This window comes from Erpetoichthys calabaricus, chromosome 4, assembly GCF_900747795.2.
Source record: "Erpetoichthys calabaricus chromosome 4, fErpCal1.3, whole genome shotgun sequence".
Classification (NCBI taxonomy): domain Eukaryota; kingdom Metazoa; phylum Chordata; class Cladistia; order Polypteriformes; family Polypteridae; genus Erpetoichthys; species Erpetoichthys calabaricus.
The window spans coordinates 213,295,621-213,323,041 of record NC_041397.2 but is presented as its reverse complement, the minus strand read 5'-3'; the positions used below and the strand labels follow the sequence as shown (position 1 = coordinate 213,323,041).

At 34.5% G+C, this 27,421-nt stretch overlaps 1 protein-coding gene across 4 annotated transcripts in view; it reads right to left on the bottom strand.

The window, feature by feature from the left end:
* The window catches only part of cntn5 (contactin 5), a 1,396,083-nt gene that overhangs the window by 664,189 nt on the left and 704,473 nt on the right, over nucleotides 1-27,421 (bottom strand). For 3 of the 4 annotated variants that reach the window (XM_051926456.1, XM_028800281.2, XM_051926457.1), the window contains exon 4: nucleotides 8,860-9,072. The exons of the other annotated variant lie outside the window; for it this stretch is intronic. In XM_051926456.1, coding sequence (XP_051782416.1) covers nucleotides 8,860-9,072 — 213 coding nt within the window. The remainder of the gene's footprint in view (nucleotides 1-8,859; nucleotides 9,073-27,421) is intronic. 4 annotated transcript variants of the gene reach the window in all.

Sequence of the window (27,421 nt, the reverse complement as noted above, 5' to 3'; positions counted from 1 at the left end):
CATTGGCACTGACGTCAGCATACAAACTTGTGGACAAAATAATATTTTGTGTGATAAACTGGACAATTTTCTGGGTTTGTTTCCACATATGCCACTAGACTAGGTTTCAATCTGGGAATCTTCTGAGGTGCCTCCCTTGGATTCTGGACCCAAATTTGTTCACACATGCATTTAACCCAGGAATATCTCAGATTGCTTGCATATGTGAGAAGAGATTTTATCTTTGTTTTACACCCCACTTACCCATAATGTGGAGCAACACTGTATACCCCTAACAAGGGTCATAGAGATCAAAGATCATGAGTCAAGGATCTAGTGGTTCTAGAAAACATGTGGTTATTGCGTACTTGTTAGTTCAAGTCTTTTTTACATTCTTGTCACAATCTCTCAATAAAGAGGAAGACATCTCCAAAACATATCCTATCCTTTCCAGGAGCAACAAAATTAGATTTTTTGGCCACCTGTTCTATTTGTTTCATGAAATTATGATATCCTAATCACTGCCCACTAGGAGCCCAGATTTGACACATTTTTGGGCTGAGTACAACTCAGAACATCCAGGATCTGTCATTGCAGAATTTAGAGCTGAAACTTAGTTTTATGTCTCTGGATTAGTAGAATGAATAATGTATTAAATTTATGTTTAGAACATAAAATTAATGTGTAGGTCTTTATTTTGGATCATTCACCCAGAAACAATACAGTAATAGTATAATGATTACATTTTATATTTGATGTAAGTTGTCTTATGGAAAAGAGGCTTCTTGTAGATAGAGGATTTAGCAAATCATGTCAGGGGTATTAAGTGTTTATTATTGAGAAGCAAAGAAAATATATAAAATACATCTAGCAGGAATGTATAGATGTTTTTTTTTTTTACAATTTGATTCCGTTTCAGAATAGAATGCAAAATTTTATTTCTCTAAAGGCAAAGCTCTTTTGGCTATTGAGAATACTAATAATAATAATCATAACTGGTTTCTGCAACCATAAACTTAATAAGCAGGTTAGAAAATGGTCAGATGAAGTATTTAACTTTTAACAATCTGTCACTTTGAAATATCAATTTTTATAGCATTTTGTAATGTTATATTTAAATATAAAATCATACTTATAAGTGTCTATTTTTTATACTCAGTTTTAACTTTATTAGGCTTCTTACATTTGACTTTGACATCTTATCAGAGTATAGAAAAATAAGGACATTTTAAGTCTGATTGGCATTCTGTTCAGTATCTTTACAACTGACTGTGCTTCCCATGCTTCATACAGTAATTTGATCTTACATGTTGTAATACTGAAGTGAATGAAAATAAGCTTCTTCAGGAGTGCATCCCTTTTTTATTACATTTTTATGTGTAATTTTAAATTATGCTGTTATCTAATTAAAACAACTATCTTTGTTTGCTGCTGGAACATAGCTACTCATTTTAGCTGCATTTATAAAAAATCTAACTATATCCAAGACATTATGCTAAAGGAAAAAGTAGAAAAAATCAATTTCTTTAGAATAATTACGATCATTCCCAGTCTGCAACTCTAATTCTGTGAGTATACATTCCAAAACTATTATTACTTCAACAATAAATCTGATTTTATGAGTCACTGTTCATAGTGCCTGGCATTATGGGACAGTGTTTAGCACTGTTGCCTCACATCTCCAGAGGAATGGTTATGAATTCTAAACCTGGGGCCCCATGCATAACGCCGTGCATAGAATTCACACTAAAAGATAGCGTAAGGACAACAGTGGAAATGTTCGTATGCACAAAAAAATCCAGTTGCATAAATCTGTGTGTTCGCCAACTTTCACGTTCTTCCTCTCCATAAATCCCGGTCAGTGTGAAAAGTAGTGCACGTGCACACGCCTGCTGCTATTCCCCAAAATCCTCCATTAATTACGCCTGTTTGAATATGCAACTCAATATAAATAGCCCTTAAGCTCAGTGGTCGGTGAAAAGTCAATGGCAAAAGCACAAGGGAAATAGAATTTCAGCGAATACCAAGTGGAGGCAAGGAAAAATGTACTATTTGTGAGTTTAAACAGTGGTATAAACAACAAAAGGAAGTTGATCGAGTGACATAAGAGTGTCAGAGAAACTCAAAAGCTCACGTTCACAAAGTCGCACAGTGCCCCAAATAAAAAAGAAGTTGTCAGATATCAAAGTCACCGTGAAAAGGCGAGTCGTAGCCCACCGTCTGAGTGTCATATGAAAGCTTATTAGGGTACAGAGAAAAAAAAATAGGGACACAGTAGGGAAAAAAGCACGAAATGTCAACTTTAATCTCGAAATTTCCACTTTAATCACGTAGTTTATTTTGTCAGTAGAACATCATAAACTTCACCTTTAAATCGTTTAATTTACTAGTTTCTCAAATCCCATCGTAACTAAAGTAGCACGTTAAATGCTTTGTTTTGTATTTGATCTTCTATGTGCTCTATGTGTATGAATCATTACGTGCTTCTTAAACGGGCTTTCTCTTTCTCCGACAGGACACAGAATCCATAACATTCGTAATATTACAGCTCTCTGAATAATTAAAATACTGAGATGTATACTTGATATAATTTTCATGATAACAGGAGTTAAAGCATGTATTAAACATGGGAACATGGTGGCGCAGTGATTGTTCATGCCTCACGCAAGATGCTTGCTGCGCCATGCGTGACCCTCGATGAAATAATTTATTGCAGCAGTACTGTCTCTTTCAAACGTACTAACCCCCAATTCCTGTCCTTACTTTTCTTTCTCCAAAATACCCAATCTCCACACAATCAGCTATGTAATAGACGTTAAGCCAGTGTTTCCCAAACCCGGTCCTGGGACCCACTGTGGCTGGTTTTTGTTCCAACTAGCTTCTGTTTTTAATTGAACTCCTGGGCTAATTAAGTGAACTGATATTTCCCAAGTTCTGTGTTTTGAGAACAATATAAAAATTAGAAAACTAAGTTTGCTAAAAAAATATTAAAATGTACCAAGCAGTTATATAGGAATAATGTATTTTTTTTTCTTTTTAACAGTATTTTCATCTTGATTTTCATTCTACTTTTCTAGGTGTTCTAATTATTTAATTAATCCATTATTTGCTAATTAGTGTGTCTGATGCTAAAGTACCTGCAGCTTTTCGTGATTCAGTGTTGTTTGCCTGGGTGTCTGCTGTGCTTGTTTTTAATTGTCATTAATAAGATACAACGAAGTGGAAAAACTGCACAGAAAAAGGGCAAAATAGAATGAAATCAACAAAACAGAGTTAAGCATTTAAATCTATAGAAAAAGCAGAAATATTTCTAAATATCTTATACATGTAAAGATCATGCTGCTATTCTTTTCTGAATGTCAAATAAAAGAAAAAAATACCAGGTAAGTAAATGAGATCAGTGTTATCAGGTGTTGTCACTGATTAGGAATCCGGTTAGAACAAAAATCTGCAGCCACAGGGGTTCACCAGGACTGAGTTTGGGCAACACTGCGTTAAGCCATCTGTAAGCTTAGAACGCCGATTCTTCAAAACTTTTAAGGAACATTGAAATATCTTCGTAGTACATGTTTAATCATTCTATCCATCTATCCTTCCAGTGTCACGCCAGCCCCAGCAAGAATACCGTGTGAGGCAGGAACAATCACTGAACAGGGCGCCAGCTCCTTGCTAGCGCTGCAACACCGTGTCCTCACATGTTTAATTATTAACAACATAGATTATTTAAATGAAGTTAAAGTTTTATCTGTATAATATAATAAACATATTTTGCTGCATTTCATCTTAAAAATGATATCGTCACCATATGTAAATACACACTTTATAAAGTGGCTCAGGTTGTGCAATATTATAAGTGTATCGCAAGTTTACAGTGAGGTAATTGTACTAATAAGTACAAAGCATTCTACAAGGAGCACTTGATGGACTAATTGAGTGCATTTATAGTTCTTGGGATGAAACTGTTTCTGAACCGTGAGGTCAGTACAGGAAAGGCTCTGAAGACTTTGCTGTATGAAAGCAGTTCAAATGGGCTGCATAGCTGAGGCAGCGTGTGCTTGATGCTGTATACCAATAATTCTCTTTCCGATCAGCTGCTGTAGAGCTGTGATTCCACACTCAGATACAGTGATATAAATACTCTGAGTGGTGTAGTGAGAGTAATATGGAAAAAGATGATCCGCTGTGGCAACCCCTAACGGGAGCAGCTGAAAGAACAAGAAGAAGGTGCAATGAGAGTAACAATGCTAAAGCAGCTATTGTATTTAGAATAGTTTGACCATTCTGTGGACCTATTCTATTGTTACAGGTTAATTAAAATCAGATGCACTAAACTAATAAACTTTATGCGGTTAATTTCAGTGTATTTATAAAGTCGCGTCAGGGATGTGGATCTAAAAAAGAAAGGGAAACCGCACTGGAACATAAGCACTGCACAGGGTGCCGCCCTGTGTATGGCAGGGTTTTAGCTAGCGTGAAAATGTTCGTGGCTTTATGCCAAGTTTAGGTTTTATACATCACGATTTGAGCGTGGAAACGGGAGTGCGTACGCACCGTTTATACATGAGGCCCATGGTCACTGTTTATTTCTGCATGGGTTCTCCCTTTTTTCCTTCCACATTCCAAATAAGTTTATGTTCAGTTAACTGGCAACTCTAAAATAATCTGTTGTAAGCGTCAGCAGATCTGTGCATGAATGTGCCCTCTGTGGTCTATTTATATTTTATCCAGAACTTGTTATTACCTTGTATTTGATGCCTACATGATATACTCTGGCCTTGTGTTACCTTTAGCTGGGTTAAGTGAGTCTGATGATGGGTGAATAGACTTTTCATATTGAACATAGTTGCAAACTTGATTGCATGTTTAGATTTCTTTACATGTTATGAAAGAATGCATTTTAGAGTACAATACTGAAGATAAATGAAGGACAGGAAGTTATATTAAATACTGCAGGATGCAATAGAACTTAATAATGAATGCCCTGGAAGTGATAGCACATAGAAAAGAACAAAGAAATGTTATACGCGCACTAATGTCAAAGATGTTCCCTAGTCTGAAAGGTGGCTTCAGGCAGGCTCATTACAGTATATGTGGCATTATACTATATTATTATAGTGGCTATTTAGGGTAACAGGGGGACAAAGACCACAAGGACACATGGGCACATTAGGGTAGTTCTAGGAGGACAGCTCAAGGAGCCTTCAACGGAGCTGTCTCTAGCTGATGTGGAAAAGCTCCCAACCAGTCATTATCCCAGAAAACGTCTAGTTGGGAGGTGAGTCAGGCTTCCACACCAGTGTCTTAAAGAAAGGATTTCCAAAACAAATATTTGAAAGCATTGCATTTTCAGCATAACTGCTTAATCACCAGTCACCACTGCCAATCTATAGTGTAAGTACACCAATCGGTCACTCAAATCTTTATTCATCTAGTCTTAGGCATTAACTCGATCCATTTTCTCAATCAAGATACTATATATAAGTGCAACGGCAATATAGAGTTTAGAGCCTAAACTCAAAAGTAAATCATTTTTACTTACACCAATTTAAATTGGATATTAGAAAACCTAACATGAGATGAGTGCATACAGTGTATAGTCTTTAAGTAAATTACACCATGCTTTTCACAGGTTGATATGGAGTGTATCCTGTCAACAGAAGGTCCCCATTTCCAAATTATGATTGAAAGACTCCTTTCCCTGTTTTGAAAGCGAGTGGTATTGTGTGTAAATACTGCTTATGTGTTCATTATTGAAAGACAGCATAGTTTCTATTACCCAATATTAAAGCCAGGAGCTCATGAGTTTTGTCTTTATTCCTGGTGTTGCTCCTTATCTCAAACATATGAATATTAAGTTCATTACTATTTATAAAGTAGTCACTTGTCACAACACAAGTGTGGCTGAGAGTGTGTATGATTGAACCTTGTCCTGGTCTGGTATATTGTCTGGACATTGGCTCCAAGCTTGCACCCAGTGCTGCAAAGATAATTGAGTTTAGAAAATAAATGGAATAAAAGCAAGCTAATTAAAAATAATTAAAGTCCCTGAAATATTAATTCCTCCTTGTTGTGTATTATTAATCTTTGCCCTGTCTACATTTTGATTAGTTTTCTTCTGTACATCTAATTAAACATGTACTTGTAAAATATAGAAATGGCTAGAATATGATTCGAAAATTACGTAGACCAATGAAGTGAAGAATACTGATGAAGCTGTTACAGCCATTGGGTAAAACTGCATGATACTTTTTTGCAGATCTCCACAGACAAACACTGCTATATTCTTGATTAACTACTCGTTTGATTGTGCTAATGTGCTAATTGTTTAAATGCATTGTTAATTTAATTAATAGGGTGGTGAGCAGCTGTAGAGGCACTGGCCAGTAATTGTTTAATTTGATTATAATGAGACATTTGATCGCACAAGTTGTTCTCTTTAGAGAAGTCTAAAAGAGGTGAATTTAAATTTAAAAAAGAAATGTGTTAGTGACTGAACAGAAGTCATTCAAATATGAACACAACCAAACACATTGTTGGGAATGGGCTGCTCCTAGCCCCCAAACTTTTAATCAATTTGTAATTTATTTCCTATGCTTGCATTTAGTGCCGGTTTCTCCCACTACCTGTGTTTGTTATGTGGCAAACTTTCTTATATAAGTCATTTACGTGGCGGTGGGGCAGGGGACATTTAAAGGGATTCTCACATAGTAGCTTTGCTTAAGCATTTGCATTCTTGCCTTTGCAACAGCATTATTTAGAGCTCTCCCTGATTTTGTGACTTCTGTCTAGTATTTTTCAGTTTTTGCTCTGTTCTTGGATTTTATTCTGGTTTTGGATTCCTGTGTGTATGACCTTTTTGCCTATAGTATTTTGAGATTTTAGTTTTGCATTAACCCTTTCTGGATTTGTTCAGTGCGTTACTTGCTGAACCTCTACTAACCTTTTGGATAGTTCTGAGTGATTACTCTATACTAAATTTTATGACATCTTGCCCCTTATATGGGAAGAAGATTTAATTTGAATAAGGTACAGCATGTCTGACTAATTTGAAATTCACTCAATGTAATGTAATTTATATTATTCAAAAACGAATAAAAGAATAAAATCCCTTGCAGTTACTTTCTGAATGTCATTCTTAGATTGCATTTTGACTTCTGGTTTCTGATCCATGGTTATCCCTTATTAAGAGCTTGCCTAGCATGTTAAATTATATCTCAACCACTGAAAATGACAAATGTATTATTATTTCTATAAATAAATATTTTTATTCATGATCGATATGAAAGCAGGAACATTCTGCTAGTACTGTACTAGAAAATTTTTTTTTTATTTGAATGCTATAACAACAGTTGCCTTTGTTTTAACCGTAGAGAGGTGAGGTTAGAAGCATGCGCTTATGACAAACCACCACATGACAAACCATCTGGATTGGTACCCGAGAGCAGCAGGTGACACCTCAGCACCACACTGGAACAGTGTGAGGCTATTTATGGTGGCTGGAGTGCCAGTCCTGCCACCAACCCCCAAGTTTTCCCTGTAAGTTGGGGGACCTGCTTGCAGGGCTGGCTGCAGATTAACATCATCCCCAGGATGAAGCAATTGCAGGTTAAGGGCCTTGCTCAAGGGCCCAATAGAGTGGAATCATTTCTAGCGTTTATGGGATATGAACCAGCAACCTTCCGATTGAGCCACCACTCCACCTATATTTAATCATGGAATCAATATAATGATTGAAGCAATATAAAAATCAGTTGACCTAAAGTTAAATAATGTTAACTGATCAACAACCAAAAATATGACAACTAATTAATATGAAGTAATTTCCCAAATACATGGGCCACTGAAACACAGAGACACAGAGAAAGTATTTAAACATGTTTTCCTGTTTTGTTACTGTTTAAATATCTTTATCTACGTATGTATATGCAATGTTTTTGTACTTAAAGGAATTAAATGCTTTTTTTGTTTACAGTCTGTTTGTCCATTGCCTTTGTTCTCTAGCTTGCAGACCTTCTTAAGCACAATACCTGTAGCTATAGTCTGCTGGCTAAGTTAAAGTTAACTACCATGCACTCATAGCAAGGTGTTCCTAAAGTTTAAAATTTGGGTATGCTCTAGCAGCAATATGCCTTAAATTTTTAGCAGTGATCAACAAAATGCTGGATTCCTCTAAAAAAATAGAAGCATTTAATTTATTCCGAACCTATAACATATGCAAAGGAACAGAAGGCAGAAAGATGTTTCAGAGACAGAATATTGTCAGTACCAACTTTTGAACACAATTTTTAAAAATAACATGTGATTGGGTATTTCTGTTGCTAGTTTGGAGTTTTAGCAGAAGGTAAATGATGACAGCATGGCCACTACCTGTGCTGAATAAAAGCAATATTACTCCCCCCGATCTCAAATCAAGGCTATGCACTGCTCACACCAATCATTTTCCTTTTATAAGGGTACACTGTAATTATTGCAATTATCGATTGTAGAATACTGAGCTTTTTGAATAAACACAAACTTTGAATGGGCTAATTTTTGTGCTGTATTTCTGTATTGATTTTTCTTATTTTTTTAAATCAGATTTCAGTTGCTACACTGTTACATCATAATTTGTTTGAGCAAAACACTTATTTTAGTAAAGGCAGGTCAGAACCCTTTTTCAAAAAGAACAACACTGAGCCTATACATTGGACACCATGCTTCATTATGGTACCTAATTTCTGCTATATATCAGTTTTGTGAAGAATAACTGAGTTGCAGTGGTGAATATTTAAGTGTAAAAAAAACCCAGAAAAGATCCTTTTAATAAACTGCACATATGAAAAAAGCGTGAGTGCAATTCCACAGATTGACCATTAAATAACTTGTTTAAAAAGTTCTTACCTTCTTGTCTATCTGCCTCAGCATACTGATACATTGGTTTTGAAGAAAGATGTTGGCTGGGCGTGGAGTGCCACTCAGACGAGGCCAACGACATAGAGCTAGGGTAGCGAGGTCGGTTTCTGGAGCTTTCGAATGCTGATAATGAACTATCTGGCCTTATTCTCAGAATAGCAGCATATGAAGCAGGTCGCACAGCGACAGTTTTAGAGAGTTCTAGAAAGAAAAAAAAAAGAAAAAACATAATTTTTTTGTTCTTAAAATACATTCTTCAGCTGCTCATAGTTCCTTCAGATTTTGGAAAATAAAAATAGCAGATGGGCACAATGCAGTTCCAAGTGGAAGCCTTTTTAAATGAGCATTGCCCAAGTGACAGCAAAAAAATCTCAAGCTTCAATGATCAGCATCAAATACCATGTAATTAGCATACTGGGAATGCAAATTTTAAAAAAAAGAAAAAACAATTTCAAGAATTTGGGCAGCAATAGGTAATTGATGCACTTTCTGTCTGTACATATACTAATGAGCCGCTCCAGACCCCAACTGTTATTTCCTTTTAAAATACTGTTTACTTCTTTTTTATTTTTCCTCCTTTGCTGCCTTTTAATTGATTAGATAGGGGAATTCTGCTACAGTACTTTCCTTTTTCCCTGTGCTTGATGATTATAGACCGCTATTTTTTGCTCTAGATGGGACAAAATTACCTTCCTTGCCCCATTCAAGAAGGACATACCCTTTACCTCAGCTCCTTTTCTTTGGAAAGTGTCAAGTGTGAGTGAAGTCCTTCTTGTGTTGTGGTGATCAATATCAGGTTCTTATTGGTGCAATGTTGTCATGTGCTGCCTAGTACTATTTAAAACTGACCAATCAGAAATGCCCCGTAATATTTTGATAAGTTGTGAATCACATAATAATTATGTCAAATACTCAGACTAGAAAGTAAAATGCTTTCCATCCACTACATATTCAATTTATTTTTATAATGCTGTGTAACTTTTTGTTATATTTTACATTCATTTTAAGCAATGTCATGAGAATGAGCTATTCTTTTGTTCTCTATGTGGCATTTATTTGTATTTATATTTCACACTTCTGTTATTTTACATGTTTGTGTACAGTATACATAACATTTCACACTTACAGGCTTTGAATTTCGCAACTGTCAAGCTGTGAAGATTGTGTATATCTTCCCCATTTTCTCTGTTTGTTATATATTACTTCAACAAACCTTACAAATTTTGGAAAACAAAGCATGAAAACAATAGCAAACCTACAAAAGACAGCCAACTCCACACATTCTTGCTTGTTCTTTAACTCCTTCATGTTTGTCATCGCCAGTAGTTACCAAGGCAATAATTAGCAGAAAACCAAAAAAATCCCTACTGGACAAATTGGAAAAATGCTAACCGCAATGCACTGCACAATGCACAAAGTTTAACTTTTCAGTCTTCAGTCAACTTATTTGTTTATTTGGTGGGGGGGGGGGGGGGGGGGGGGGGGGTAGAGGGGAAATAAGGGTACATCTCGATCTTATAAGCCAAATTAAGACACGCAATATCTGAACTGAACATCATGAAAGATAAACTAGTTGAGAAAAAGGATGGCTGTAAAAGTCTAAAGTGTAAGCGGCTTTGCTGTCGCACAGCATTTGAATTCCCGGCTGTGCTGACTTGTTGTTTATCTGTTATCCCTGAGTTTGCAAGAATTTAATCCAAAATCTGCATTTCAAAAAGCATGATGTGAGCTGTGTGTATGAGTGTGCCCTGAGGTAGACTTCCGCGTTATCATAAAACAACCCTTGTCTTGTGTCCAATGCTGTGAGGAGTAGCTTCAAAACTTTTAGACCCTACACTGGATAAAACAGGATTTAGAAAATTAATGGAAGACTTAAAAAGTATAATTTAATCACTTTCTTTTATTAGCAAGTGAAAAGTCACTGTATACTCACTGACATTTGTGGTTTTTCAGTTCTTAAAGTGTTGTTTGGTATGTCTTTTTTGCTGCAGTATATCTAATAACGTATGAGATAACACCATAAATGTGCCGTTATTGAAACAATCATGTTCCAAAAATGTACATACTGGTGACAGCACTTTGCCAAAGAAAAGACAGAAGCTATGGAGAGCATCAACTATGAAGAAGAAGATGGAATGATAGACTATTGAAAGAGGGGAACACAATGCAGATGTATGTATATGTAGAAAACAATTATTTAATCTTAAAAGGGTTTATATCTCTATCAGTGCTACCTTTGGAAAAATCTAAATCATATAATAAAACAGCAAATAAAAAAGAGCAGAAAGAGATGTTGGGGATGGAAGTATTGCAAGTCCTCAAGAATGGTGTGGATTAATAAAGTATGTGTTCATAAACCGGTTAATTGATTAAATATCAACTTTGAGAGCTATCATATTTCAGGTCAGTCTTGATAAACTGAGGTCTTTCAAGAAACCACTCCAAATTTTGAAAAAAGAAAAATCAATGCTATAATAAAGGAAAATGTTTCTAATAAAAAATAAATTTTCATATATTCAACCCCATGATTCTTTTCTCTCACTTCAGTTCTGATAGGTTACTATGAGGTTCCATCTGATGTTTCTTGATAAAGGATTAAATAGACAATTGACAGTTAAGTAGAACAGTGGTCCTTTATTTGCTACTTTCATCCAATGCACATGTTTAAAATACTATACAGTATAAACCTTTGAGAATAGGTATCTGACTGGCAATGTATTGCAAATGTCCAAGGTGGAAAAGGACACTGTATGGTTCCTTATATGGACTTCATCAAGAGAAAGAAGCACAATGAAAGTCAAACAGCATGTCTGTAAACAGGGAGTATAAAATGTGTCTGCATGAAACAGGAAAGCCTCTGGACATGCCTGAAAGAAAGTGAAGCCATGGAAGGCTAGTAACAAAATAGCAAAGTAAAGAAGGGACCATGCTGCCCCTATAAGTGTGAAGCCAAGAGGACCGTGATTAGAGCAGATGGGACCATTGTGTTCATTAGACAACTTACAGGTAACTCTATGTTTGAAGTTTAGGATGAAGGGCCACCAGTGACAGTGCTAGCCTACCTAGTGTACCTGCAGCTAAGGCGGACTTCATATTATAGCCATTGGTTTATCTTGAAAAGGAACATTGCTTGGAGTTCTTGGAGTTACTGTACATTTTTCAACTTTTTTCCTTTGTGTTCTGCAGTGTGAGGTGCTTCTCTGCATATTTAAAAATTAATAAATAAAAGTCTTCTGATAATTTGGGCTGTTTTGGGATTGTGAGTGTGTATACATGCGAAACAGGTGTTCTCCCTATATCACACCAGCCTGAACATTAGTTATGGAAAACAATTACTACTATGTTTCAGTTGGAAATAAACCCACTTTTTCAAATAGAGAAAGAATGAAAATTAAATTCTTTTGGAAAATAGTTTGTTTTTGTAATAAATACAAATGTCCTTAATCGATGCATTACATCATTTTCTAAACAACAGGATTTTTGCGATAAGCTTCAAAAAATGCAAGCACAGTTTTAGGTTGCATACAAATTAGCCGTAAGTGTTTTCAATCAAACAGAAGGTCCGCTGATAAGGTTCCTTGACATTTACATGATCCCTAATTAAAAGTCAGCTGATTCTGCTCTCACATGTGACCTTCACTTGTGTATTTTACTGTTCGCACTTGCACGTATTAGGAAAATGTCAGTAAAGCATTCTGACACTAATTTATTTCCATGTGTTTTAATACAAGCCTTCACATTAAATGTTTACAACATTTACAAAACCCAGCCCTTTTTTATAAACTCTGCAGCATTATTCCTTCACAAAACTATGCAAATTTATCAATCACTTTTAATAAGTAAAAAATTCCAAAGCACATTTTACAAAGTTTTCCTGTGTAAGCAACAAACGTTAGAAAGTTTTACAGGTAAACTACTAGGAAAGTACAGCAGTAATTTGAGTGCAAAATAGAAACTATTATTTTGATATTTTAATGGTTACCATTTCTTTAATATGTTTAAATGAGACACCAAATTCTTATTACCTAATTGTGATTACTTAGAAATCATTTATGAACGTTTTAAAATCTTCTACCCCTCATAACACTACTCATACTGTATGTCCAACAAATCTGCACTCTATGGTGGCATACGAGACACATTTCAACTCCATATCATGGCTGCTTTTTAATGTGAATCCATTTCCACTGTCCCCAAAGTCCCATGTGTTTCAAAGTTTCTGTCAATCTGCCAAACACATCAATACTTGGTTTACACCTTATGTGACTTTCCAGTTGGCATCCTGATCTACAATGTCAACTACCCAAATGAAGCATTAAACCTTGTATTCCAAGAAATGGTAATGAGGTATCAATACTGGAATGTGCTATATCTTAGAATTAAACTGACCTTAAATAAGTACTCACCACCTACATTTTTAAAACGTAGCTCCTAAGTAGTTTTTCATTTGACATTTCAATCTTTCCTTGCAATTTAATTGTTAAAATAAATAAGAATCCTGTCTTTAGTTCAAAAGCACAGTATTAATGGGAGAGTGCCTTACCTGTTCATTTTGTGCGCTGGGTTTTCCGGATGTAAGTATTAATAAAATTATAGCAAAAAACACATGCATTTTGCATGAATGGATAACAGACATGTGGATTATGTGACATGAGTTACATGAGAAGGTGTTTTCTTTTTCCCAAGAATGTTTTTTTACATTGTTTGCTATTGTCCAGCATTTGTCACTATCAGGTCCGATTTAATCAGAATCTTTGTTAGATGTTTTTTCCACAAAAACATGAGATTACAAATGTTTCTCAGCTACAGCTGCAAACTGCATGGGTAAGTAACATATAAAAAATATAATTTTTGGGTGGAGTATTCCTTTAAGTAACAACTGCAATAATATTGCTAAAACTGAACCCTTAAGTAAGTTAAACACACATACAAGCCTTAAACACATTTGTGCATCATATAGTTTAAGCTCACAGGCAAAAAATGTTTTTACATTGAGCTGAATGTATGATGAGGCTTCACTAAACGTAACATTAAATTACTTAGTTGGGGTGATGCTAATTTTAACTCTCAATCTTGCTTCACATTCACATATACCAGCATTAAATAACATGTCTTGGTGTCTTTATTTCTAATTTTCAATTTAATTTTCTTATATATTCTTTCAAATTAATTATATTTTACTTTTTGTTGCAAGTTTGAACAAACAAGAGGTATATGAGGCATTTTCATCACTCACCATCTCTAAATATACATTCAACTGCTACAAGATTTCAGTTATTAGATGAGGCTGAAGGTGCTGTATCTTTATATCTCAAACCAACAGAGACTAAGTGTGCTCAACATAAAACAGTGGAAGTTCATTCTTTAGGCCATAATAACTCTGGAGCCACTTAAAAATTAATTTAACACACATGTCAGACAAAAAATAACTATATGAAACTGGTTTTTACCAGTGTAGAGCAAAGTAGCACCTCAGGATTTTAGATTTTAAATTAACATTTTTTTTCAGATACCATTAATCAGTTATGATCAGATACTCCTAAGAGTGCCACGGTGTCTGCTGGTTCATTCTGCCAGTGCTTCTTTTGTACATAATGAGATCCTATTCATATTACATATCCCAATTTATAATTCTTTTAAGTCTCTGTACTCTGTACTGTTTGTCACTGAAAGACATATACAGTAAGACCAGTGGGCACTTTTGTTATTGCAAGGGCCTGACTGATTCTTATTTTGTATGCTAACTAGGAAACAAAAAATGATGAGCTATATAGAAGTGTATGAGTGGTAAGATCAGTGGCTCCTTTGCACTTTAAACACAATATGAATTCTATGGCTGAATGTATGTGTGTGTCCAGATATCAGTCAAAGAAATCTCTGTTTGTACAGGATTTCTGGCCATCCTTCATAATTTTGAGCTGACTGCACATTTCACAGAACATTAAGACCAAAACAAGCAAAGAATTGAAAGATACATAAAAACCAGACAATATTACAGCAGTGGGGTAATAGTACCAAAAGTAAAGAGTATAATAGATAATTTACTATTAACACCAGACTCTTCATAAAAGATCTACACAAAGGATACCCAGTGGTAAACATATGCTGTACAGACTAGTCTAAGCTCTGGCATTTTTGATAAATCTTATTCAAAGAATTGGACCTCAGGACAAGAATCAGATGTAAAACTGTTGGCAATTTAATTAAAATAAGGGTTCTTGGTGCAGAATATTATATGATTCGGCTGTTCATCTGTATGATACTGTGCATTATCTGGTCAGTATGGTTACATGATGTATAAATAGCTGCCAAGTATACTTTGGGCCTGGTTTTAATTTTAAAGCTATTTCATTTTTGACACAGGAGATATATTGAGATCCATGACATTACAACTTAATTCATTTTTCTGCTAAAACAATTCTGTAGATACAATATCCCAAACTAGCTTATTATTGAGTTCTTGGTATCAGGATAGCCCTGTTTTGAAACTCTCCTTTCCCACATAAAATGCAATTGTACTCCTATTCAGAAAAATAAAAAAAAATTAATTGATACTGCTACAAAGACTACATCCCAGTTGTAAATGGTTAAAGGTATACTGCATTCAGTAGTATGAATATGCAAGCCAAAGTATGCAAACCAAAGCCAAACATGTATTTTCGAAAAACAATTCCAAAATACTGCAATACAGTAAGACGCATTCACATCACATTGTTATCTGACACTTTCAATATTTATATTTTTCACTGTTTATCAACTGTTTATATTCCATGACTATGATTTTTATTTAGCTGTGATGCTCTGCTGGTGTAAATGTACATTCTCTACATAGGAAGCAAAGAGTTTTCTTTAATGAAAAGCATCATTAAGTGCTGTAAATTTGCTAAAAACTGACGGATGGATATACATTGTACATTGAATATATATTATAATATAAAGCTATGTTACCTAAAAACAAAGATATACTTTTTCACTAAGAGGTTATTATCGATTTAAAGGAAACATTTATCTACTGTATGTATATTAGGATACTTCAAATCTTTTATTTATATTAGCATTGAAATTTGTTCAAGCCACTGAGCAAATGTTTCAAGACTCTGAACACAAAACTAGCCAATGAACCATTATTCCTGTGTTTGTTCTTAAAGACACCTATTATTCTGAATCAATTTAAATAAAGGTCACTCCTTGGACTCTTACTTGCTTCAGTGCAGGGTTTTTGTTACTCTGGACATATAATACATAATTTATTTTTTCCCAACTGTGCTTCACAACTTTATGCCTATTTTCAGAAGATATCTCCAATACTGTCTCTGATGTTGATTTTACTTCAAGAAATTTTACATGTTTTATTTATCAGCTTAACTCAGTGACATATCCATCAAGGTAAAGTAAAACTGCACTTTTGATTTGTTTAATAAAGTTAATATTTTAGATCAATTAAAAAGACTCCCAAAATCATCATTTCATCTAAGGCAAATTGCAATGTACTGGAGAGCAAATAAAAAAGAAGTTCCATTGTACAAGGTAGAGATACACTCTTTTTTCTCAGCAGTAAGATTTCCAGGTTTTTGACTGCTTGGGACTTTTTGTATAGTATACTAGCTGAAATACCCAGCATTGCCTGGGAGGAAAATAAAGTGTTTTTTTTTAATTGTTTGAGAAAAATATAATTTAAAAAAGCACAACTTTAAAAATAAAAACAAATTAACAAACAATGAAGACTCACTAATGTGCTTGTCTTGCAGTCTTGTATGTACAGTATGTTATCATCCAGCTGATGCTTGGAACTGGCCAATTCTATTTAATTTCAAAAGCAACAGGGGCGCGGTGGTGCTCAAACATAAAGAATGCTGGCAGTCACCTCCAGTTCGCCCTCTGGTGGTTGTTTCGAGTGTCTATTGGATGATGACATGCTCACAAGACCGCAAGATCACCCCCCACCCTACTCAGAAGGGGGTTGGTTCGGGTTGATTTCACCCTACAGTATTTTTAGTCGGCCAATGAGAAACATGTGTACCAAGTTTCATGAAAATCGCTCCAGCCGTTCGGAAGTGATGCTGGAATACACGTACACACACACATACATTGACTTTTATCTTCTTCTATAATACGCTACCGTGGCTGTTCATTTGTCTGTCCAGGATTTTAAATCACCTATAGCTCTCAAACCATTTGACCTATTGACCTGAAATTTGGTACACATATACTATGTGATGTCTACTGTCTGCTTTCAGGGTGATGATTGACCTCCAAAGTTATTCCTCTTTTAATTTAATTTTATTGTAGAATCAACTCTCGGCAGCGGGCAGCAGGGCAGCACGTGTACGGGCGCCGTCCGTCACTCCTCCTACCTCTTCATATCTTAAATCATTCTTGAGGCAGATTGAAGACCTAAGTGCCAGCTTAAATGAAAAATTAAGGAAAACATACTAAGTAATTGCAACACAAACAATAACTTAATCAGTTTTACCTTTAAAGGTTTAAAGATGCCGACCAAAGAAGAGAAGAAGTGGGCTGCTAGGGTGGAGAAAAGAAGAGCTGATCAGGAAGAAGCGAGCGCAACAACCTCTGAGCAAACAAATGATAAACGTACAGAGAAAGAGGATGAAAACCAGGAATGCTCACGTCAAGTGTATTCACTGCACGTTATCGTGCAGTCTGCCGTTGCTGGTACAATATATATATAGATTTACCCCTCACCTCATGCTTCAGAAACAATTCAAAGCCTCATAAATATTATATATTATGTAATGGCAACATTTACTGCATGTGTGATGTTGTTTTATACTGGCACCCTGTTCAGGGATTCTTTCGGCCTTGTTCCCTATGCATACTGGGCTAGACATCAGCTTCCCCATGACCCTGACCTGGATGAGCGGGTGAGGAAAATGGACATTGTTATGTTGTTTTATTAATTATTTTTCAATTTTGCATAATGTTAAGTTTCTGTATTTTAGTTTTGTTTACCTGCCTTGTCACCTTATATGGAGCTAATTATGGAGTGAGGGTACTGCTCTAGCTAGTACTTAGCAGCACTGGCATTGCATTTATTTGTCTGGATTCCTGTTTTTGTGATTTTATCTTTTGTGTTTGGATATACTGGCTTTCACCCTCTGTTTTGTTTATAAGGTACCACTCTTTTGGATTATGATTCTTTGGATTTGTTTTCTGTAGGCTATGCGTTTAAGGTAAAACCTATTTTTGCTTTTTTACCTGTCTTACTTCTGGTTGTTTTTTCTGATTAAGTAAATCCTTAATTTCAAAGAATCTTTGTTTTTTTTTTTTTTGGCCAGTGAAGACAGGAGGCCTGCCATCTGAATTTGGGTCTAGACAGCCAAGGGTGAAGCCTACCCAGTGGAACCAGACCTGTTAATATGACAGGTCTGACCTTTTTTTCCCCCCGAGAACATTTTTCCTCTTTGTGCTTCTTTGTGGCAAGAATCACAAAAGGTATCATTTTGGTTAAAATGCTAACAACAGTATATGCTGTAGAGAAATCTGTCAATTATGTTCTGAAATATCAACCTTTTTAAAAAGCTAAGAACTCATAAGAACTCATGGGTATTACTGAATATATACTTAGCATATCATCATGGCATGGTATTAACAAATAGAATTTAGAAGTTTTTCACAGCTGCCAGTTAATACATTTGCCACAGTACCATTCAGAAGATGACACGTCTTTGTGTATCACGGGCATAACACATTAAAAGCAGCAGATAAACTTGAAGGTCTGAGATCTTGTCCAGCCTGTTCCCAGACTTGAATGATTTAAAATGCTTGTGCCAAACAGAGTTGTATACAGGAAATTGTTCTAACGTGCCAAATGAAGCATGATAAGATCCAAAGAATGTTTTGCTAAATTTTGTGTAATGTGCAGTCTGATATTACATGTGTTCTTTAAAATGACAATGTAAATCTGATTCATGTCAGATACTTGTTTTGGATGAAGTGTCTAGAATTATTTATAGTTTTCATTGACATGGTTTATCTTATCTGTAAGTAAGGTCTGACTTCATTTTGATGTTAGTAAAAGTTTGATTTATCTCACTTAATAACAGTCCAGTTACACAGAGTGTGAACAGGAAGGTGTTTTCTCAAAGTGATCTCTGTATTCATAAAAATGCCTAGGATATAAGAATACACAAAAATAAATGATTTAATAATTAATTACACATAAAGATGGAATAGACATTGGTTTAAAACATTTGCTCCCTCTCTGTGTCTTTTTAAAACAGTTCTCTAATAGTCTTTCTGTTACAAGCCAGGCCTCTGTTCCTTCACTCAGCTGAGCTCATGCCCCAACTCACGTCCTAATTGTAACCTCACTGGCATCTCCTGTCATCCCTATATCTCTGAGCCACAGTTTGAATTCATAGGCAGAGCACTTTGGGTGGCTTCCAGCTTGGCCGTTCTCTGTAGTTTACTTTCGAATACTTGTGTTTTTATGTTTTCAAGACTTTAACACCAGCAAAACAAAAAAAAAAAAAAAACAGTAAGTAGTGGAAGAAAACAAAAATTGAAATTATAATACAGGCTGGGGACAGGGAAACCAGAGAGAATAAAAAAAAAGTCAAGACCTGAAACAGAAACCAAATCTGTGGTCAAAATACTTTCCACTAACTCTAGCAAAAGTTATTTGCTTTTTTAGAAAGAACCAAATGGCTGAACATGAAATTCAGTTCTCCATCATCTAATATAGGAAGGGAATAATGATTCAATATACCACGTCACTGGCATCAGACACAGGGACTGTGAGCAATATGGCAGCATCAATGCAAAGGTAGTCTGAAAATGGTGGTGCTTGTTATAAAAGAACCATTCAAAATTTTGTTGCGGTAATGTTATAAGAATCAATGCTTCTAAAGAAATGTAAAAATAACAGTAAAGGCAAGATGTAATACATCTCTACCTCCTTCTTAATTACACAATCCCTCAAGCAATTTAAAGATAAGTCTGTGTTTCACTTTACAATATATAGTGCATAAGGAATGGCTCTTAAAAGGATTCTTGGTGTATTATTTATTATAATGAATTATATTATACTTCATTTTATAATCTTGGAATTTGTGATGTATTTATAATAAGTTATTGATGGTTTCTGAAGTTGCACAGTGTGCATTTAAAGTTGCTGCTAATTTTAAATTTTGCATCTTTTTCAAAGCACTAAAAACATAAAATATTAATAACTAGAAGGACCTACTGAATCCATATAATGTTTACAGTGTAATGTAAATACAATTTAGAAAAGTCACTAATTTTTTTTATCCAAGTTTACTGTTTTTGTTTTGCCTCTCATCAGCCATTACTTACAAATACATCACACAGTTAAGGACTTCTTTGTTTTGTACCCTGAGGAATTAATTCAACATAGTGGTAAGCATTTATAGCACCTGAACTCAAAACTATGTGTCATCTCATTGACGAGTGCATGATTTTAGTCCAGTATTTAATAAATAAACTACAGCAAATAGCCTTTAAACATTTGTCCTGTATAAATAGTTTAGCATTGGGTACCTAGATTAATATGCCATATTTATTGCATTTTTTTTTGCCAGGTTTTACTGGCTGAAATAAAGACGGCTTGAAATTTGCAAATGGCCGATCTGTGCTATTTGTTACACTATAGCTACTGTCATAAAGTTTAAATAACATTATAAAATCCTTCCAACCATCACTTTCCTATGCTTGCTTTATCTTGGGCATAATTTCAGAAACTAGCCCAATAGTAATGGAAAAAAAAGAAACGTGAAAGAAAAAAAAATGGGAGAACAAACAAGTTCCATGCAGAACATATCCCCATTAAGAATCATATCAGGCTCTAGCTGCAATGAGGTAGAGATGCCACTGCATGGCAATTTTTGCATCTAGATGATCAGAAAATTCAATGCTTTTGTTAAAAAAAGTAAAAATTATTGTTTCTTGGTTTTTCAGGGTGTAATTAACCTTCACAAGCTAATGATTTATTTATTTTTAAAGATTTTATTGAACTTATTAAAAGCAAGTAACATTCCATACAAGCAAGTCAAACTTGTCAAAACTAAGTTCAACTAAGTTCACATATTATTGATTTAAAACGAAAGTTTCAAATTAGAACATTACAATATTAGAACAATCTAGACAGGCACAGGCTATTCAGTCCAACAAAACTCTCCAGTTTATTTTACTTAATTTTTCCCAAATATCATTAAGTCTAATTTTGAAGATCCCTAAAGATCTACTGTCCACCACACAACTTGGCAAATTATTCCATGTGTCTATGGTTCTCTGTGTAAAGAAAAACTTTCATGTCTCCTCTTAATCTTCTTTTACTTAAACTGAAAAGATTCAGCTCTTTTAATCTTTCTTCATAAAGCCCTGGAATTAGCCTAGTCACTCTTCTCTTTTTCTAGCGCTGCTATGTCCTTTTTGTACCCTGGAGACTAAAACTGCACACAGTACTCCAGATGAGGCCTCACCAGTGCATTATAAAGGTTGAGCATAACCTCCTTGGACTTGTACTCTACACAACCTAACATTCTATTAGCTTTCTTGATGGCATCTGAACACTGTCTGGCAGTTGATAGTAAGTCAGTGACGAGTCAACTTTGACTCTTAAATCCATCTTAAAAGGTGTACTTTCAGTTTTTTAGACCTCCCATTGTGTATTCAAACACTTTTACTTAACTTTGTGTAATACTTTACATTTACTTACGTTAAATTTCCTCTGCCACAAATCTGCCCAAGCCTGTCCAAGTCCCTCTGTAATGATTCGACAGATTTTAGAATATCTGCCAATCCACCTATATTTGTAAAATTTACAAACTTAATCAGATTGTTATTTGTATTCCTTTCTAAATAATTTATATATATTAAAATTACAGCGGCCCTAGCACTGACCCCTGAGGAACACCACTCTTAGCACTGGCCAATTCTGATGAGATTCCTCGCACCATAAACATCTGCTTCCTGTGTTTGAACCAGTTCTGCACCCATCTAAAAACATCACCCTGAACTCCCACTTCTTTTAGTTTGATGCCCAAACTCTAATGAGGCACCTTATCAAATGATTTCTGAAATTCAAGATGAATATTGTAATATTGTATGCACCACTTTGATCATATCCTTTTGTTGCTTCCTCATACAATGCCAGCACGTTAGTAAACATGACCTTCCAAATTCTGAACCCATGCTGGATGTTCTCTAGGCCTTGAATTTCAGATATTAAAGGCTCTTTGTATATTAAAATGTAAAGATAAATGATATCTGGGAATGGTTTACTAGAAACATACTGTATATGGTGACTGCCTGTTCATGGTAAAATAGACAATTATTTTCATCTAAGAGAGGACAACAGTGAAGACAATTACTAGATGCTCTTTCTTTGAAAGCCACAGAATCGGAAGTATATACTGTATCAGGATCCAAAACTTCAGCCTGTCCCTAAATCCACTTTATTCTATTATGGAAGAAGAAGTCTGTTTGGAAAGCTTAAGAAGAGCAGTTCATCAGGATTACTTACTTAAAAATGTGTATTGTCTACATACAGTAACTACCTGAGAACTTGCTATACACTGAAAATACCTTTGTTTATTTTATATTTATATTAAAAAAAACAAATAAGGCAATTCTTACTTTAATTGTCTTATTTTTGTACACATGCTTTATTAAACAGGCAACTTATACAGTGCATATGCAAAAATGTAAATTAGAATGGTCATTGGTTAGAGTTCAGTCCAATTAATTTCTTAATCAGATAGTCATTGGTTAGTGTTCAGTCCAACTAATTTCTTAATCAGTGCATAATCTTAATTTTAATTGATCTTAATTTTATTCTCTTATTCTAATAAATTCTGGAATATATTTATTTTGATTGTATTAAATGCTTTCATGACTGAATGCTAAAGAAAGCTTATTTAGTGCCATATTCACTTGGCCGCTCATTTGTAATAATTATTTAACTGAAGAAATGGTCCACTATTAGCATTCAATGTTGTTCGAATCTGTATCTGCACTGTTCATTGCTAATCATCAGCATTTGAATACATTTAAAGGAGAAAACTTTACAACAGTGATCTGCAAAATCAAACCTGCAGGACCAAAGTTGCTGCAGGTTTTTGTTCTAATTCAGTTTCTAAATTAGAAACTAATCCTTGCCAGCCAATTAACTGGCCTTATTTAATTTTATGGCATGTTAGTATTTTCATTCTGCCATGAAACATCATTATTATATCATAGATTTTGTTCCTTTCAAAGCATGTTCCAAGGATATTATCCAAAACATTTGCAGGATGAAGTAAACCAGTAATTGGCAGTGCTTCATTTTTCTCTCATCAGTTTCCTTCCAAACATGATATTGAACCAGATAGTTCATGATGAATATGCACAGGTGTAAATAAAAGCAAGTTCGATGGAGAACTGTTGATGCCTTTGTCATTTGCATCATATTGCTGATAAGGAGCAAATAAAAACAGCAAATTCAGCTGATTAAGATTAAATAATGGATGAATGGAACCTCAACAAGTGAGAGAACTAAAATGAAGTGTAAAATGTTGCATAAACAATAACTAGAAATCAGTTGTTGCTGTTGAAGCAGTTAAGAAATAGGATTGGAGCAAAACACTCCAGTCACTAAAGTTCTCCAGGACAAACTTTGTAGAAAAAAAGTGTAAATTGTAATGAAAATTGAAAAATTAAACATAAGCATTTAAAACCTTGACAAAGACTTAAGATATTTTATACATTTCTTAAAAGTATTTGTAATGAGATCAATTAAAACTAAGAATAAAACACTAACTATGATATTGATAAAAACCTGAAGCCATAGGGGGGCCCCAGGTCTAAATTTGAAAACCAATAGCTTAAATATTTAAGTAGCAGGATTTGATTATCATTAAACATTTATTTGTTTAATGGATTTGTTTATTAAATAAAAAGAAAAACTAAATATTATTCAAAATATGTTGTCATTGCACTCTTCTTTCTAAAGAGCACACAACTCCAGAATGAAATAAGCTGCTTTCTTTTAATTTACGGGCTTGGATGTACCGTTCATAGCTTTTTTTTCAGCTTTTATAAGAATTTATTTTCAGCATATTGCAAGGTGCAGTTTTCTGTGATTCCTTGATGTGGTCAATTCTGATAATTATAGTTTGAGCCTTTTAGAACTGGAGTTCCTTCTGAAGTAGAGGTCAAAAACACAAAAATTACATGTCCCTCTGACACTGACTAATGTGGTCTGTGCATCTTCAACAGTAGTAGGACTACAGTGATTGCTTACCATTATCAAAAATGCTATTTTCTTACATTCACCTGATGAAGCCATATTGGTCCTACTGTCACACACATTGTAAGACTTCAGTTCTTGGTTTAGAAAACTCTAATTTAATGATTTTCTCTTTCGAGTATATGTGTAGGATTTTTTACTCATGATTGTCTCCTTTGGCCTTACTATTGTGTTAAAAATAAGGTACTCCACTCTATCAGTCTCAAAAAGCCATCATTTGAAACAAGTAATCTTTTCCACTATTATTGGAATTCATTTCCTGCTTCCACATGTGAACTTTTGTTGTTGCCCCATAACACTTAACTTAAATAAGGTGATTTCAAAACCGTTCTGCAGATTTACAGGGCTATTTGGCACTTATTCAGAACATGCTGTCTATACCACATACACATATGAGTTAGCTCAAGAATTACTGGCACCGTCTGAAAACATGAACAAAAATGACATAATGTTTATGTTCAAAAAGTGTGGAAAATTACAGAATTTCATTCTGAAGCTAGTATTCAAACACATACATTTTTAAACAAGTGTACATTTCTCAAAAATATAGTGTTAAAATTAATTTATTTTTATTCCATAGAAAAAGTGACATTCTTAACAAAATTACATTTATTTAAATACACAATTTTCCTAAGGAAAATGACTGGACTTTCTATTTCACCAAGGTATGGAATGGATATAATACACATGAGAAATGTTTTTTTCATCCACAACACAAAGAGCTCACAAATCTAAAGAGACAAATTAGGAAGTGGTGCACAAAATATAAAATCTCAGCTTCAAGAAGTTCAAAACTACAAAAAAATTAGCTAATTTAGTAGGAATAGGAAGCATACATGTGCATTCTGTATGAACACTGAGTAAGGCAGAAAACGATCCTAGAATCACAAGTGAAAAAGTGCTCTGGACACATATTGGGGTAGCGCTATCTCTAAATGTACAATTAAATTGCAAAATTAAATTAAAATAAATCCCTACTAATAGGCCTTCTGGGGGGTATACCAGAAGAAAACTAAAAAAAAGTAGAGTTCACCAAATCCCAATCTAAGTGGAAGCTGTGGTCTAAAAATGACTGAAACGTCAAGCACTCACTGTATCCAACATGTTTGGTGTCTGTAGACATGCATGCAATGTGCATTTACTCTTAAATGAGCATTGTTGTTTTATATGAGAATATGATTCCTTGCTATTTGGTTTCCTTAATAGGACAGAAAAAATGAAGTAAAGAGTAACCTCATGGAACTGAAATGTCATAATTAATAAAGGACAATGTAATATTTACAAAAGATAATGCACTGATTTCAATAAGCAGTAGAAGATCTCTCCACTTCTTGAAATTCAAAGCCATCCAAGATTTATAGACATGTCTGAATAAATTAAACCTGTTTAGTCTCAAGCAGAGGAAACTGCACGAGGACCTAATCCAAGAATTTAAAACCATCAAAGACATTGATTAAGCACATCAGAAATGAATTCTTTCAACTTAACGGTGAATCGCCTACTTGAGGATACCAGTGGAAATTAAAGGGATATACATTTAGGACTGAAGCCAGGAAGCACTATTTTATGCAAAGCGTTGTGGGAATCTGGAATAAACTATACAGCCATGTAGTTTAAGCAGAACCCTTAGACAACATTTGTGAGAAACTGGGACAAGCAAGCTTGAATGGATTGATTGGTCCCCTTTGTTTCTCAAATTTCTTATGTTCTTATGTATAGTTGTAATTTTCAAACATAGCAGAGAATGAAATTCTAGCAAAAAAGGAGCAAAGTCAAATTCTAAGGTTTCAGAGTTTGTGAATGAAATTATTTGAACATCTTTTGTTCACAGCTATAAGAAAGGGGTTGGTAAAGACACATTGCAGGATGTTACCTAACAGAAAAAATGAAACAATCCCAAAAGTGTATATGTCTCTTTTGCATAAATAGTTTAATCTTGTTTTACATTATTGGATGGGTGTGTATGTAACCCCTGATTGTGTTCTAGAACCAGTGTTGAGATAACACTTCAGGAGTCAAGGCCACTTTCCTTTAAAATGGCACATTTCTGAATTAACTTATTGAACATGAGATAGATTAGCCTGCCACGTAGCAGAAATACTGGTGAAATTATACTGCAAATGTTACTGACACAAAGCAACAGGAAGCCTCCTAACAGCTAATAGCAAAATAAAATATGAATTCAATCAAAACTAAAATTGTGCTTTTCTTCCCAAATATTTTGACAGTGGTTACAATAAACAATAAAATGTACCAGAGTGCATTATATGAACTAAAAATACATAAATATTATACCTAAAAAGGGCATACAGTAAATGATAAAATCCTAAATTTGGTACTGTATGACATAGAACATTTCCAGGCCTTCTGAAATTAAACTATGACTTTGTTACTCTGAAGTAAATTACATTTTGAATGTGTCACCATTTGTAAAAGAATAATGACTATCACAATGCAACTAATACAGTTTCTTAGATTTGTAAACTTATTTGCTTTACCTTTAACTTAACATGGGTGGCAACAGATATGAATGACTATAAAATGTTTGAAGATGGGCAATTAAATACTCTAAAACATAATAATCGTTTGCAAGCTGCAATGTATAAAAAAGGCATTGAGTGTATTGATCTACTGTGGAGTTTCAAAGTCTTATTGATATTTGACTACACCTGACAGAGGACATGTGTAGAGTGCCAGGATTTGTATCTGATCACCTGCCTGCCAAGTTGCATTTCAATACTTTTTATTAAGGTGTCCCAGTAGGCTGCCTGGTTCAGCTATCACTTGGCACAGACAAATGCCTAATTACATTAACGTGGACTAATGGAAGATTATCTGCACAGTGAGAAAGAGACAAGCTGAATCATTTATAACTTATTTTGTGTTGATCAACCAATATATGTCTTTTGAAAGCACGGATCAGCCAAATGTATACTTTTATTTATATATTGATAAGAACTGAAGTGATTCTAATAGTAAGCCAGTTACTCTATAAGCAAATAATAGAAGCTTGATAGTTTATACTGTAGTTAAATGAAAAAACTATTAAATCATTAGAACATCTGGCAGTGTGACATTTGTCATTGATGAGTTACTGGATAAAAATATACTTGAGCCTTACAGACTGTATTTTCTATCACATAAACAATCAATTGCAGATGAACTAATAATCCCAAAAAATATATACAATCCATAAATTAAATAAAAGAAGGTATTCAGATGACTGTCGTGTCAATTTTAACATCTTGCTAGATAGTTTCATTCATTATACATTGATTTTTA